Below are 16,845 nucleotides of genomic sequence, written 5' to 3'. Positions count from 1 at the left end.
GATTGGTGAATATGAAATACATATAATTGAATAAATACAATTAGAATCTTATTACCTCAACTGAAAATCTAATTAATGTAGTAGGCCATTGCACATATGTACCAATAGCATTCTCCATTGCCTCAATTTCGAACGCCGGAACAGGAACAGGAAGTGGCAAGCCCAAGAATTCATCTGGCACTTTCTGAATTTTCACCTTCAAATGACCGGGAAGTAACGATACAGTGTGACAAACTTCATTCTCACGAGGTGGATATGCGGTAGCACTCGCCACATCATACATTGCTCCAGATTCCGGGTCTTTAAGTAGAAGTTGGCATGTAGTTTCTACCTGGGTAAGGATTTTTATCACATTAGACATATATATTAGAGATAAGTAAACTTCAAATAAGTTTACACAAAATAAGGCAAAACATTTGCACTTCAACACTGGTCAACTTTGACTAGATTCTTGAAAAAGTCAACTCTGGTCAACTTTGACCTGAACCTCAAAAAAGTCAACCCTGTTGACCAGAACTAACAACAGAATGGCATCAGATTTGCAATGTGAATTTGATTCCTAGACACATATATTAGATTTTAATTCTAATTAAGTCGGAATTTTGGGATATGTTTGTGTATTGGGATTCTATAACTTTAACTTGTATGATACGGCGTCTAATGCTCAATTTTTAACAGAACTTTGTGAATTGGATTAAAGTGCCACTCTCAGTGCATTGGCTGCTGAACAACTTGGTCAGTTTTCCGGACATGTGCCTCACTACACTGCTGTCCTGTAGCAGCACTGCACTGCTGTCCTGTAGCAGCACTGCACTGCTGTCCTACTGTGCACTGCACTGCTGTCCTACTGCAAGCAGTGCAATGCACAGCAGGACAGCAGTGCAATGATGCTGTGATGTAGTGGTGCAGTGCTGTTGTGCAGTAGACAAGTGGATCAGTGCTGCACTGTAGTGGTTCTCCTATAGCTCAAAAAACCGGGCATTACTCTAGCTATGAAAATCTTGAGTCTAGGAAAAGCTAGAATCTGTATGCATAAGCTCATAATAGACATTCAGTGAGTGATAAGTTACCTCGAAGGGCGGCAGAACCTCCTCCAACTCAGATGGCAGAGCCTTCTCATGGGGTAGCTCAATTTGCCTGGGTGGTGAACGTTGAGAGTGGTTCGAAGGAGTTGTTGAAGGCAATGTGGTACTTAAACCCATAGATTCTAAAATGGAAGGGAGATTGGCCTTCATGCTAGCCTTTAACTCTTCTCTCATTTCCTCCCGAAGTTCCTCCCGAAGTTGTGCTTTTATTGTCTCATGATCAGACTTAGGCTTTGATGTTGCCTTTCCAAACGCCCTTTTGACCCCGACATTCACCCCTCCAAATCCACGTGCCCGGCCCAAATGATCTGACTTCCCAAGAGCCTCGGATAAGGCATCTTGGTTCCGATGTGGAGTAAATTCCCCTTTTGCTTGCTTTTCTTTAATCTCCAGCTGTTCATAGTTGTTATATAAAAGAATAGGCATCAAAACTTATACACAAGCAAACCAACAAAGGAAGCACTATAAGCACCATTGATTTAAAAAAAGTATCGATCATAGGCTCTAGTTCATATAATAAGTGGCAAGATATTAACTCCATTATCATTCAGTGTATCACATTATGAACTAGACTTTATCTCGTGGGCCGCATATAGAAAATCACAAGAATTGAATTACTTACATATTTGTCAGCAATTGCCTTCGTTTTGGGCTTTGGGATAGATCTTTTTCCTGTTTTTTTGTCTTTCTTATGCATTGAACAATACCAATCATCACCTCGATTTTGTTCAGAATTTGGGTTAAAGCCCTCGTGGATCCATATTTTCCGAGCATCCTCATAGTTATATTGTCCCAAGTGATGAGGATTATCATTCGATTTTGCACTCTTTTGGGCCTTTTGACGCTTAAGCTAACAAACATAAATTTTTACGTTAGTTTCATACCATAGCCAATTATACACATCATACAAAATAGTGAAATATAAACTTACCACTGCTATGTCAGATGTTTTTGACTTTTTAAATGTCTCCCAATCTTCTCGTTGGATGTTTTTCCAAATCTCATATGGTTGACGATTGACCTCATTTTTGCTCAACTTTCTTGTAAAAATAATATGGCCACTCACTAGCTTTCCCTTGAAGTCCCTGAATCTCTTAGCTACACTAGAGAGGAAATTCTTTTTGATTACTGGATCATCTTCAAGGTGGAATCTTGCCTGCACGTTTAAAACAAAACAATCAAGACATGGCAGGAATACAGTCTGAAATAGCTGAAATACAGGCTGAACTACCGAACTACTGAACTAATGAACTAGCTGAAATACAGGCTGAACTACTGAACTAGCTGACCTACTGAACTAGCTGAACTACTGAACCAGGTTCACTGCTGAACCTGCTGCCCTACTAAAGCTGAACTACTGAACTAGCTGAACTACTGAACTACTCAACTAGCTGAACTACTCAACCCAGCAGGGCCTGACACAAAACAGAGTGGCCGGGCTAGGCATGGACCAGGACTGTTAAGGACCGCGACCTGCATGCTAGAATGAGGCCCTGCTGAAGAATGAGGCTGGAATACACGATATACAACTGTAGTTTCTAAACAGACCTAGAACACGAGACAAAAACTAAAACACTCAGATAATTAATTAACAGCAACCATCAGCTGTACTAAAACTAAACTACAAATCCTGATTTGTCCTAAATAATCAACCAGTAATCCAAAGCTAATGTGACACTGCTGCCCTATGTCTCAAGCCTTAAACAACACTGACAGATGAACCAGTAATACAGATGTGAGTGAACAAAACAAATAACTAAACTACTGAACTAGTTGAACCTGCTGCCCCTATATCTCAAGCCTTAAACTACACCGAGTATTATTGGAAGATACCAAAGCAGTTTAGCAGAGGGACCTTTCTTGCCTTCCCCGGGCATAACTCCATCTGGGAGCTTGTAACGAGACTTACCACACCGAGGACATTTATCTAAATCTGCAAACTCTTTTCGATACAAAATACAATCATTTGGACAAGCATCTATTTTCTCATATGCTAATCCAAAAGGACACATCAACTTGTTGGCATAATAAGTTGACTTAGGCAACACATTCCCTTCGGGAAACATGTCCTCTAATGCCTCCAAAAATTGTGAAAAAATTGCGTCAGTCACACCGCCCTTTATTTTCAGGTTGGTCAACACTGACACAGCCGACAACTGAGTGTACTTGACACATCCAGGATACAAAGGTTTCTCAGCAGCTTCTGACAAACGTTCAAATAAATGAGGCTTATCTTGAATTGCCTCCATCATTTCATCTATATGATCCTCCTCAATATCATCATCCACGTCTTCTTCACCTTCATCATCTTCCTCCGAAAACATATCCTCGGTCCGATCAATAGGTTCAGTGTGTACATGGTGGTCAATAATTGGATTTTCACTGGAATTTCCCGTATATCCTCCGATCTCACCATGCCATATCCACACATGGTATTGTTGCCTAAACCCACGACGAATCACATGATCTCTTAATGTTTTGATACTACTAACCCTACTCACATTTTTGCAATCGACACATGGACAATAAAACCCATTATCTTGTACATTTTCTTGATGCTCCAAAGCACATCTACAAAACTCCTCTACCCCGTTCAAGAACCCCGACGAAGTTCGCTTCTCATACATCCAACTTCGACTCATACCTTCTGTTTCACCGGCTAAAGTCATGATACAACCAAACTGTCAACACATTAACACATAGCAACTCACATTGAAATTGGTGTAACACGTTGTATACATGCTTAAATGAATTTCGTGAAACATAGTTGAACTATACAAAAAGAACATACAACACCAAGAACAACAAGAGCAAAAACAGCAACAACGACAACAAAAGCAAGCAACAACAATAAGATCAACAACAAAAACTAAGCAAATCAGAACTAGCAAAACAAAAAAACAGAGAACAACATGTTACACCCAACAACATGAACAAAAAACCTGGACCCAAATAACAAATTCATGGCTTTCAGTTCCTGTGACCTGTGTCATGGTGGCATAGGATTTACCAGTGAAGGCCTACTGAGGAAAATAATCAAGGTGGCCAAGAAGAGTATTCATTTGAATTGGAGCAAACTGAGCTTAAACATGGAAAAAAGTCGGACTACAAATAATAATAGGCTAACTGTGTCAAATCGAATATGCAATTTCAGTGTAGCATTCAGTCAATCTAAGTTTTACTTTTGAAGTACAAATTGAAATCAATTTTCTGCTAGAGTATTCAACTTGACAAGCAGAGATATGCGTGAATACAACGGTATATAAGTGCTTTACATTATTTAATCAAAATAACGATGCAATCCTCAACAGTCAATTACCTCTTCAGTGAGAAATATTATCTCTAGAAAGATGAATCAGCAAGTTCCCCAATTCCAAGCACAACTGAAAATATGCAAAAAGCCATATATATAAGAGAAAATGCTAACCTGAAAGAGTTAAAGGAAATTAAAATCTGAGTACAGAGTCTAGAAACAACCTTTACGGGTTTACATATTCAAAGACAGCGAGGAAGTCGGTCCAGCTCAGGGGCTACAAGAGAAGCTGCAGTCACTAGGTAAATTTTCAAGTTTCTTAGTCTTGAGCCTGAACCAATACCAAATTTGTAGGATACAATCAGAGATAAAGTTTAGGCATTTTTAAGGTTCTATTAAGCCAAAATTTGACATTGAAAATTAGGGTTAATTAATTTACAGTTTCAGGGGAGAGAGGAGAGGAGAGGACAGAGCAAGAGAGTACTAATTAGATAATTCAAACACAATTCATGTTAATTGCGAGACTGATATGAGGGGGAATAGAGCAATTAAACGAAAAAACGGAAAGGATGAGGAGGAGCAGTGGAAGCATAATTTACCTCAATTGAGAACGGCGGCGGCGGAGATGAGTTCGAATGACCACGGCGGCGGTGGAGCTTAAGTTTTCCGGCGAAATTCGGTGGTGAAGAGAGTAGGTCAGGGTCAGTCGTATGAAGGAAGAAGAAGGTGTTGGTGTTTCTGTGAAGTGAGACAAGCCAAACGAAAGAGACGAAAGAGAGAAGCAGCTGGCTCCAAAAATATGGGGTTAATACGCGTGTCTCTGTGTGGGGGACAGGTGACAACTTTGCGGCATTAAAAGGAGCCACGCCGCAAAACGTTTATTTTTTTATTAATTTGCTGCGTCATAATAGTAAATAACGCCGCAAAGTGTTAATTTTTAACTGATTCTTCGAATTTGTCGTTTAGTTAGAGCGTTAAGTAATTAACGCAGCAAAATCATGGCAGCAAATGAATGTTTTTCTACTAGTGCTAGGCTACACTAATGACCTACAAGTGGGAAATGAAGCATGGCAATGCTACATTAGTTGTAGGGTCATCTAGTTTGTTTTAAGTCCTTTCAAGGCTGGAACTTAATGGCTATTTTGTTCCATAATCAGCATACCTAAATTTCTGCTTCAAACACAGAAAGACTCACATTCAGAAGAACAAAAACAATGCCTGTTTGTTTGTTTATTTGAATAAAATGGTCATTTACGGGTTGAGTCAATATGCTTGATTAAAACAAACAACTCTTTAAAGAACTTTACTAGGTTCAAATCAACCCCTTGATTTGAGTTCCACTAATCTTTGGCATTGTTGCTTAGACCATATCAATAAGTTAACATTCAAAAGCTCTATTTTGATGGACTTTTGAAAGTTCATTGATTTCTAAATCAATTTAAGACAACTAGTCTTACTTGTTGAAAGTAACAAAAGATATGAACTATTGTTAGAACGCCTAGACAATAGAGTTCAAAGCTAAAGAAAGATTTTATGACTTTATTATTTCACATGGATTTGAGTGAATATATGTTTATTTACTCAAATGTGATATAAGTTGAATCTGTTTGGCTAGTTCAAAGATTCAGAAGTATAAAATCCACTTGGTAAGAAATCATAAAGATCTAGGTTAGATCATGTTGATGATTACTTAAATCAAGAATGATCATCAATGATTGTGTAGTAAAATTCACAATCTAGCTCCATAAGATATGGCATATCTAGTTGGAATGATCGAAGTCGATTAGTACTTGATTCGATCAATGATGGATCATAAAGACTTTTCCTTTAATTTCTAAAACAAAATGCTCAACTACCACCAAACTAAACTAAATTCGTCAAAGCTATAGAAAAGAAATTTCAGAATATCTTTTCGATAATATATATCTAGAGAGTTGCTAAACTCAGTGGGAGCTTAGTGTTTGTTATTCAACAAACTAAGGCCCAAGTATAGATATATGTTTCATTGTGATTTATTCAAATGAGACACAAGGGTATTGTTTCTACCACGAATTTTTGAGAACATAATGTTTGTTTGCTCGAAATTATGTCCTTTTGGAGATTCGTTTCCAAAATGACAAGTGGGAGAAAATAGACCTCGAAAGTCTTCAAGGCGAACAACAAACATAAACGGACATTCCGGAGGCTTTTCGAAGTTCTTTAGAAAATCCGAACACGTATTCTTTAAGGACTTTAGAAGTGGCTTTAAAGAATAGACATCTCTTAGAAGACTTTACAAGTGCTTCAAGGAGAACAGAATATTCAAAGGACTTTTAAGTGGCTATTGATATTCTGTTGTTTGATGTTCTATACCCAAGTAGGCATAGAGTTCAGGTCACTGAATCCATGCGATTCTTCTATTAGATAGTAAAGAAACCTACAACTTGCAGTCAAACTATTATCATGTAGATTAATGAGTTTGTGACCTGTAAGAAAGCTATGACGAAACCCAGATTCCCTAAAATGGTTAGAGGCCATATATAGACTCAAATGTTTTAGATGGTTAAAGGCCATAAAACATAACCAATGTTTTGATGACAAAATTGAAATTTTGTTGATTTGCAAGAATAGTTTCACACCTATTGGTTGCAAGTTTGTTTTAAAGATAAAAACCATCAAACATGGAATTGTGTTCACACACAAAGCTAGATTAGTTGCTAAAAGTTACAAGCAAATTCACGGTGTGGATTGTGTTGAAACCTCATGCATAATCGTAATGCTCAAGTCTATATTCAAGCAATGATTGCATATTGGTACATATAGTAATTGGATGACAAAACGTATTCCTCAATCAAATGTTGGAATAAACTATGTACATGGTATGTCATAGGATTTGTGGATCCAAATAAATGCTTGAAAAGGAATGCTAACTTATGAAATCTAAGTACAGATTTAAGCAAGCAATTGGGAATTGGAACTGTATTTTAGTGAAGCTAATAAGCATTTTAGTTTCATAAAATGTACATGATTCTTATAGATATATAAGAAGTTTAGTGGGAGTACGTAAAACTTAATTGGTCCTATGTGTATCACACATATCTCTCTATTGTGAAATAACACTCAAATGCTAATGACTTAGATTTGAAATTATTCATCAATGATGGACCAAGGCGAAACTTAGTGCATACTGGGTATTAAGATCCATTCACAAAGATCTTGTAATATTGTTTTGGATTAAGTAATGGCATTTACTAAATCAAACACGAAAGACTCCATTGGAGACATTCGACCCATATGAATAAATCTAAGTAATGAAAGTTTGAACTATGTATAAGAATTTACTAAGTTAAACATCAAAGGATCTAAGTGAGATTCTTAACCTATATTATATGTCAAAGAATTTAGCTGGATTTAGTATCTACTGAAACTAGATGAGCTAAAGTTACATGAATAGAATTCAATTGGGAATTATTCTGCAAAAGAATTTATCATGTATGATATAATATGAGGATCGCCAAAAACGTATCGTATGGCTTTAGGCATGACGAACATATACTAATCTCTATTGATCTAAGTAAGATCAACTAGATTGAGATCAAGAAAAAATTATGGTACTTGAAAAGGCACATAGGATTAGTTCTTGATTCAAGAAAATAAAGATATGCTAAACTTTGATGCTACACGCATAAACACTGGCAAAGGATCAAGCAAGATCCCTTTGGAGTTAACCATTGACAAGGACGAGCTATACAACATCGTGTTTTGAAATGGCAACATGGATTGAAGACCATGAGTTGTTGCGTGGGAAATTAAAATAATAATTTCTATGTTCTAAGATATAGTTGGAGAGTCTTCCACATATCTATGAACTGCTTGGATAGGTAAATCCAAACAAAGCATCACTAGCAACCTATACAGTTGAAGTAAAAGTAATTATTGCCTAAAAAGCAATAAAACAGAGTTGTTTAAAGTTCTTCACTGAACTTGGGTAGATCACCTATCTGTTGGCTTGATGGTTCTTCATTGAAAAATGCGTAGAACCACTCTTGAAGCAAGAAAAACGTCTGCTAACTTGATGGTCCTTCATTGCAAAATGCGTAGAACCACTAATGTAGCAAGAAAGACTAGATCACAAAATAAACATACTCAAAAGTTCTTATCATCATATCTCGAAGAACATTCGATGAAAAGGATGTTAAGATTGGCAAAGCGTGATAACTAAACCTATGCAACAAGTGAGAAGCAACACTCACGTTGTAGCACTGGAAATCAAGCATAGCTTTGAATTCCATGAACTGTTTTAAAGATGGGTTTGAGGCCCATGGTTGTAAAACAATGGGGTTGAACATTTATCATATATGAAATGTATTTTCATATTCCATTTAATCTTGGTTTAGTATTAAATGATGAGTCCCTTCAATTTGACGATATATTCAAGATAGACTGTCAGGACCAGTCCTGTGACTAAGAAATGTCTATCAAGTGAACTTGAATGTCAAGGGTTGAAAATGGTCCCTAGTCGGAGTTTTCTATAAAATTGGACGCATAGAAAACGTTAGACGACTAGAATGAAAGATGACTAGTAGTTCTGTTTCTTGAACTATGTGGACATGGCAATGTCATAATCATTTGCATAGATACTTACTTTGGGAAGACTAGTATCGGACAAGACCTATGAAACTTTACTGTAAGAGATGAAAATCTGTCATAAGTAAATTTCATTAAAATTATTAGACACTAAATCCTCAATACCTGAGTGATTTGAGATTACTTGTTTGAGAACTGGTTGCTTTGACGTTGAACAACCGTCGCACCGTAAAAGGAGGCTATAAAGGCAACTCTCAGGTAATCACCTATCAAACGAAGTCTAATCTCAAGATCGCAAGATTGGGATTGTCCTCCCATAAATCGGGATGAGATGCTTAAAAGTTGTACAAGGCCACTCGGAGAGCTAGAAACTCTGAAATGCATGGCCGTGCTCGGATGAATCATAGGCTATGATTATCTGTTTATTTGATCAGTTGAACTCTGAAACCGAGGAACACCTCTGGACATAATAAGGATGACAACTCTTACCTTATGTTCAAGAGCAAGCATCGAGCGACAAAGGAATTAGGAAATGCACACTTGTCCCTAAGGACAAGTGGGAGACTGAAGGAAATAATGCCCTTGGTCCAAGTATGCATTCTATGTTAAAGTCTAATAAATGCGGTTCAGTATTAATTAACAAGTTAATAATTCAGTGAGATCAAGTGAGCTGAATGCCTAGCTAGAGGCCGCTTCAGTTCAAGTGGAATTAATGATATTAATCCACAGCTTACTCTTGACTGAACCCGTAGGGTCACACAAATAGTACGTAAACGGATCAAGTATTCAATGGCATTAAATACTCCATCTATGGATATTCGGAATCGACGGATCTTGGTTTCAGTGGGAGCTGAGATCGTCACAGGCAAGAAATGAATGCTCCGGAAACGATGATATTGCCGGAAACGGAAATATGGATCGTATCGGAAATATAAATATTATCCAAGTCGTAGATGTTGCCGGAAACGGAAACATGGTACGTATCGGAAAATATTATCGGAAATGGAAATATTGCCGGAATCGGAAATATTGCCGGAAACGGAAATATTGTCAGAATCGGAAATATTATCGGAATCGGAAAATAATCCCGGAAACGGAAATATTAAATATTTGTTCGAAACGGAAATTAATTCCGGAATCGGAAATATTAAATATTGTTCGTATCGGAAATAAATTCCGGAATCGGGAATTTAATCGGAAGCGCGTCGTACGAATTAGCATCGGACGAGACTTGCTAGACGAAGGCCCAGCACGAAGCCAGGCCTACGCTCAGCAAGCCCAAGCGCCCAAAAACACGCTGCCAAGCCACGCCCGGTCCAGCGCAAGGCAAGGCCCAGCAATAGCCTTGGCGCGCGCGCGGGGCTGCGACGAGTGGGCTGGCGCTGTGCGTGGGCCGCAAGGCCTGCGTGCGGTGCTAGCGTATCACTCGAAGTGTGTTACTCGAATCCTAAGGCTACCGGGATTTGTCATATGATTAAATCTAATCCTAAAAGATTTAGTTTATTTAATTAGAGTCCTAGTAGGATTATAATTAAATAAATTAGTATCCTAATAGGATTCCAAATCCTTTTCCATAACTCTATAAATAGGTGCCTAGGGTCACATATTTACATCGAGCATTCAAGTATTCAAAGGTGAGTTTTTGAGAGCAATATTCAGTCATACAATTGCCTATAAAGTGCCGAAAATTCTAAGTACCTTAAGGGCGATTCTAGTTGGTCAATCTTAAGGCGGATCCGGACGTGCTGTGGACTATCTACGGAGGGACGACACTTGGAGTCCTAAAGACTTGTTCTTGTTCGGTTCGGGCGCAGCTAGGGAAGGCACGCAACAAAGAGTATGCATCTAAACTATGCTAAATGATTATGTGTAAATAATATGCTTTCTTGGCTTTATGGTTTTTTCCGCATGATTTATGAATTGTCATATGTATCATAACCTAACAACCTAGACTGAGAGGCCTTTGCATAGCCGTCCTTTCAGTGCTATAGATCAACATGTTCCTTCGTATTTCATCCTGCAACGTGGTGCTCATCTGCTGTCGGAAAGTTTGATTCATTTGTTGTTGGAATCATGCTAGAATCTCACACAGTGATCCTACCGAGACAGGCAGGTCCAAATTTTCATCCAGCACGGCTTCCCTGACACTGGGGCTTAGGTGGCCGCCTGGTGGAGGCGCTTCCAAGTCAGGTTTCTCCTCCACGATTACCTCGGCCTCCTGAACTCGACGCGGCGTGCTTCCAGCGTTTGCGACTCAATTTTCTTCCTCTATATGGCGTTGACTCCTTTCCCGAGGCCGCCGCTCCTCTAATTCACCATTATACTCTCCTTTAGATTGCAGTTCGGCCATGATACTATACCTCCCCCACAGACGGCGCCAAATGTTGTGGGATCTTTTGTGGTGATGACGTGTCACGCGTTCCTCGGAGGTATCAAGTATGCGCTGGCACGATCTTCATGCAACCTGCAAAACAAGAATATTCCCGTAGGAATGTTCCCTCCGATGACTAAGTAAGTATTGGCTAGAGAGAGAAGTAAATTATAGAGAGAAGGCAGAGCAAAGATAATTTTTGGTAGGTGGGAATGTAATGAATGCCCACTTTTACCTAGGGATTTGCAATATTTATAGTGCTAGGGTTTCTTGGGATTTAATCCCTAAACCCTGGCTGCATGATTGGATGCTTTCTGAGATTGGGACATGTGTCCGATTAGTAGGAGGTCGGATTAAACCTGTTGGCCCTTTGGCATTTTGGGCTTGCCTGCAAACTTTGGGCTTTTAGACATGATTGATTAGGATCCTACCAAGCAAAGAGGTCTCATGGGCCTAAGTGATGGGCCTTGGATCTGGGTGCGAGCATAGGCTTTGTACGAATTCGAGGTATGCATGCTGGAGGGCCTCTGGGCCTCCTCTTTGGGCTATCATATTAAAGCCATGTGGCACTCTTCAGTTTAGGCCACATCAAGTAGTAGTAGGAGTCTCTAAGGTGATGTACTATATATTTGAATTGATGTTATTAATAGTATTTAAGAGTTGAGAGTTATATGACATGGTATCATGAGCCTAGGTTAGGTTCTCAAATAATTTTTTTTCCGCAATACTTCACTTGAGAATTGAGTGTGTGATAAAGAACAGTGGTTTTAATATTTTTTATGAGCGTATAACTTCATTATAACACTTCAAGATGGGGAATGACGATGATACAGATGCAAAACCCACGGTAAATGAGGAGTACTATCTCGGATCGAGTGATAATCCGGGAGTGGTAATTACACCAGTTAAACTACGAGGCGCGGTCAATTATGATGAGTGGGCTAAGGCCGTTAGACGGTTTTTGATTTCAAAGTGGAAGTTTGGCTTTGTTGATGGAACTATTGCCGAACCGACGACTGATGCAAAGAAGATGAAGCATTGGGTTGTCGTACATTCGATGCTAGTGTCATGGAGCCAAATTGACGACTTCGATTTTGCCAATGAATTATGGGTGCATTTAAAAACTAGATTTTGTGTTGTGAGTGGAACAAGAATCTGTCAACTCAAGACTTCTCTAGGTGAGTGCAAACAGGCTGCGAATGAATCAATTACGAGGTATTTTGGTCGTTTATCAAAAATTTGGAAGGAGTTTGTGCAACATGCGAGGGTTCCGAAGTGTTCTTGTGGGGTGTGCAAGTGCAATATTGCAAGTCAGGTAGGTGACATCCGTGCGGAGGATTATTTGCATTATTCTTTGATTGGACTTGATAGGCATTACAGACCAATACGGGATCAGTTATTGGCGCAAGTACCTTTGCCTACTGTGGATGTAGCCTACCAAACAGTAATTAACACCGAGAGATGACGGGAGACAGAAGCACAATCGCATAGGGAACCAGTTGTGGCATTTTAAGTGGGCGTACGACCAAAATCGAGGTATGACGATAAGGGTGACTTGTTCTGTGATCATTGCAACAACAGAGAAGGACATGAGCAGACTACTTGCTATCAATTGGTAGGCTTTGCGAATGGTGGGATGATAGGAGGAAATGGGGGAGAGGACCTGGAAGGAGTGGTTCACGTGGTAGAGGAGGTCGAGGCGGCGAGCAAGGAAGTCAGAAGTCATCAAGCAGGGGCAGTAGAAGTAGTATACATGTGCGTGCTAACAATGTAGGAGTAAGTACAGGTGCTACATCAACATCAAACGCTGCTGTGACAGCAGGTGATGTACACATACTTAGTGGAGTGACTAATGATCAACTACAACAAATTCTTGATCTGCTGACTCCTAATAAAAGCAACCCAAAGTTACAAGGTAATACATAAATGCTTTGGATTGTGGATACAGGCGCCTCAAATCATGTTACGTATAATTTGTCAGCCATGACAAACATTTAAACATCTACTAATAATCCAGTTGTTTTGCCGGATGGAAAATTAGTAAACTGAAATCAAATTGGTACAGTTACGTTGGAGGGAGGTGTGGAAATTCATAATGTTTTATTTGTTCCCTAATTAACATGAAATTTAATTTCCATAACCCAATTAAGTGACAAACCTAATTGTTCGGTTCAATTTACTAACAAAATTTGTGTTATTCAGGACCGGTCGACGAGGAAGATGATTGGCGTAGGTGAACGCAAGGATGGACTGTATTTTTTTTCGTGGTGTGCCACAAGTTCGTGTGTTAGCCGTTGGGAGTATGTGTGAGGTTGAGCTATGGCATCAACGGATGGGGCATCATTCGAAAAAGATACTTAAGTTGTTACCCTCTGTAAGTAGTTTAATTAGAAAAAATAAAAAACCTTGTGATGTATGCCCACGTGCAAAACAATGTAGGGAGAGTTTTTCGGTTAGTGAGAATAATGCTAGTCGTATATTTGAACTAGTGCATATAGATTTGTGGGGGCCCTATAAGACACCTTCGTCTTGTGGGTCACGTTTATTTTTTACTATTGTGGATGATTTTTTGAGGGGTGTTTGGATTTATTTACTTCAAAATAAGACTGAGGTTGAATCACTGTTTTTAAATTTTATTGCCCTTGTTAAACGTCAATTCAATCAAGTAATTAAGGTGGTTAGAAGTGACAATGGGACATAATTTAATTGCTTGCAAGGGTATTTCTTTAATAACGACATATTGTTTGAATCCTCTTGTGTTGGAACCCCTCAACAGAATGGTCGAGTTGAAAGAAAACACCAACATATTTTAAATATTGCCCGTGCTCTGAGATTTCAAGGAAACCTACCGAAACAGTTTTGGGGGGAGTGTGTCCTAGCCGCTTGTCACTTAATTAATCGTACTCCTACACCATTGCTTAAAAATAAAACTCCGTACGAGATGTTGTTTGCTAAACCCCCCCTCTTATGCGTCTATTCGTGTCTTTGGTTGCCTATGTTATGCCTAGAATTTACGGAGTAAAGTAGACAAGTTTGAGTCACGTGGAAGAAAATTTGTGTTTCTTGGGTATCCGTATGGAAAAAAGGGTTGGCAACTTTTTGACTTAGAAAAATAAGAATATTTTGTATCAAGGGACGTCAAATTCCATGAACAGGTGTTCCCTTATGCAGATAATATGAGGGAAGGGCTGGAAGATACAGGTGGTGTAGAGGAGTTCAAAAACAGCAATGTGAGCAATGTAAGTGAGCACTGGCGGCTACCCAACATGTCCACGAGAGTACTAGGGTTGTGTTGGATGGCTCTTTGTTAAGGACTGATGCAGGGGCTGGGCATGGAGCAGTGAGCAGCGACGAGTGTGTGAAGCACAAGGAAATGCTGAGGGAGAGAGTGAGACGTTGTAGAGACCTGCAGGCGTAGCAGGGCATTGTAGAGGCGCTGAGGCCTGTTGTGGGTGAGGCGATGCTGCAGTCTGCGAGGAGGGATCAGCTGCAGTCTGCGAGGAGTAATCAGCTGCAGTCTCCGAGCTTGGATCAGCTGCAGTCATCTGCTGATCAGGTGAGTGCACAACAACATGGGACTTCTGCTGGTCATTTGAGTGAGGGAGAGATGATAGGGGAAGGGAGTGATGCAGACGGAACATATCAGTTGGGCGTGGAAGGAAACAAGCATGATGGGTCTGATGTTTTGAGTGAGGAAGAGTTAGGACGAGGAAAGCAAGTGAAGCTTCCAAGCTCGAAACTATAAGATTATGTCATACACACCATACGAAAAAATACAAGTACATCCGAGAGTTCATCCGCGACATCATCTTTCTCAGGTACTCCCTATCCTATAACATATTTTGTAAATTGTGACCGTTTTTCGTCCAAACATAGAAACTATATTGCAGCGTTAACAGAAGGAAACGAGCCTAAAACCTTCAAGGAAGCGAAGAAATATGAGGATTGGAGAAATGCAATGCGTACTGAAATAGAGGCTCTAAAAGAACAGGGGACGTGGACATTGGAGAGTTTACCGGAAGGTAAGAAAGCACTCGGAAGCAAATGGGTGTATAACGAAAAGCGAGATGAAGATGGAAAGTTGTTGAGATTAAAAGCAAGGCTCGTGTGTCTTGGGAATCATCAGCAAGAAGGGCTAGTTAGATTATAATGAATCATTTTCTCCTGTAGCAAAAATGGCGACAGTCCGTACATTTCTGGCAGTTGCAGCTGTTAAAAACCGGGAGGTACACCAGATGGATGTTCATAATGCTTTCCTACATGGTGACTTGGAGGAAGAAATTCACATGAAAATACCCCCCAGGATTTACGAAAGATAATACAGACAAAGTTGAAGAATGAGGAAGTCTTTATACGGTTTAAAACAGGCTCCCCGATGTTGGTTCGAAAACTTGTCCACAACATTCATATCATATGGTTTCGTACAATCGTGTTGTGATTATTCATTATTTACTCGTTCAAAGGGTAAGTTGCAGTTGAGCGTTCTTATTTATGTAGATGACATGATTATCGCAGGGAACGGTACATTTGCATTACAGAGTTTTAAATCATATTTAAGTGAATGTTTTAAAATGAAGGATCTAGGAGCATTAAAATATTTTTTGGGGTTAAAGGTTGCTCGTAGCAAGCATGACTTTTATATTTGCCAAAGAAAGTATGCTCTAGACATTATTTCAGAAACAGGGCTCCTAGGTGCAAAACCTGCAGATTTTCCAATGAAGCAAAATTATAAATTGGCCTTAGCGGAAGGGAATGAGATGGCAGATGGTGAGAAATATAGGCGTTTGGTTGGACATTTAATTTATTTGGCCGTGACACGACCAAACTTAGCATACTCGGTCCATATTTTGTCACAATTTATGCAAGCACCGAAGGAGGAACATTGGGAGGCTACATTGAGGGTAGTGCGTTATTTGAAGAAGTGTTCAGGCCAAGGCATTTTGTTACGGTCTGATAGTGAATTGAGGCTGGAAGGTGGTGTGACTCAGATTGGGCCGCGTTGCCCATTAACTAGACGTTCGTTGACAGGATGGTTTGTGCTACTTGGTATGTGTCCCATGTCCTGGAAGACTAAGAAGCAACATACAGTTTCTCGTTCCTCTGCAGAAGTAGAGTATCTTTTAATGGCGGCTTTGACATGTGAGTTGAAGTGGTTGAAGTAGTTACTCCGAGACTTAGGAGTTGAACAAAAGCAGGGTATGAGTATATATGTTCTGTGATAGTCAGTCTGCCCTTCATATTGCACATAACCCAATGTTTCATGAGAGGACAAAGCACATTGAGTCAGATTGTCATTTTATACGAGATGCGAACAAGAAATAATTTTTCCTTTGTATGTATCGACAAAAGGTACAACTAGCCGATATTTTCACCAAAGCATTGGAGAAGGTACAATTTGAGTTTTATCTTGACAAGTTGGGGATTCAAAATATTCATGCTCCAACTTGAGGGGATGTTACGATAAAATTATAATTGTAGTCTATGAGTGGCAATCTAATTCTAATATGAATAGGAGTAGTACGTAGTATTGAGTTAGAGTAGCAGTAGGAGTCTCTAAGGTGATGTACTAT

At 39.4% G+C, this 16,845-nt stretch overlaps 2 protein-coding genes across 2 annotated transcripts; one reads left to right on the top strand and one right to left on the bottom strand.

Moving 5' to 3' along the window:
• Positions 1–40: 40 nt before the first annotated feature.
• LOC130461691 (uncharacterized) lies at positions 41–1,527 on the bottom strand. The gene is made up of 2 exons (XM_056829863.1): positions 1,071–1,527; positions 41–331 (listed from the first exon to the last, which is right to left on the bottom strand). Exons 1-2 carry the CDS (start codon positions 1,509–1,511, stop codon positions 41–43), a joined length of 732 nt encoding a protein of 243 aa, XP_056685841.1. The 5' UTR covers positions 1,512–1,527.
• Positions 1,528–14,735: 13,208 nt separating this feature from the next.
• LOC130461690 (uncharacterized mitochondrial protein AtMg00810-like) lies at positions 14,736–16,437 on the top strand. Its single transcript, XM_056829862.1, has 4 exons — positions 14,736–14,974; positions 15,152–15,297; positions 15,446–15,501; positions 15,739–16,437. Exons 1-4 carry the CDS (start codon positions 14,736–14,738, stop codon positions 16,435–16,437), a joined length of 1,140 nt encoding a protein of 379 aa, XP_056685840.1.
• Positions 16,438–16,845: the final 408 nt, after the last annotated feature.

Source organism: Spinacia oleracea, chromosome 5 (assembly GCF_020520425.1).
Source record: "Spinacia oleracea cultivar Varoflay chromosome 5, BTI_SOV_V1, whole genome shotgun sequence".
In the NCBI taxonomy this organism is placed as follows: Eukaryota; Viridiplantae; Streptophyta; class Magnoliopsida; order Caryophyllales; family Amaranthaceae; genus Spinacia; species Spinacia oleracea.
The sequence above is the reverse complement of the archived record's forward strand: the minus strand, read 5'-3'. Positions and strand labels throughout refer to the sequence as shown.

Bases quoted from the DNA above. Each gene is read 5' to 3' on its own strand.
- LOC130461691 (XM_056829863.1), bottom strand. From the start codon at position 1,511: ATGCCTATTCTTTTATATAACAACTATGAACAGCTGGAGATTAAAGAA. The intron at 332-1,070 runs GTAACTTATCAC...ATCCTTACCCAG, and splicing joins AGGTTCTGCCGCCCTTCGAG to GTAGAAACTACATGCCAACT.
- LOC130461690 (XM_056829862.1), top strand. From the start codon at position 14,736: ATGCTGCAGTCTGCGAGGAGGGATCAGCTGCAGTCTGCGAGGAGTAAT. The intron at 15,298-15,445 runs GTAAGAAAGCAC...TTTCTCCTGTAG, and splicing joins ATTGGAGAGTTTACCGGAAG to CAAAAATGGCGACAGTCCGT. The intron at 15,502-15,738 runs GTACACCAGATG...ACTCGTTCAAAG, and splicing joins CAGCTGTTAAAAACCGGGAG to GGTAAGTTGCAGTTGAGCGT.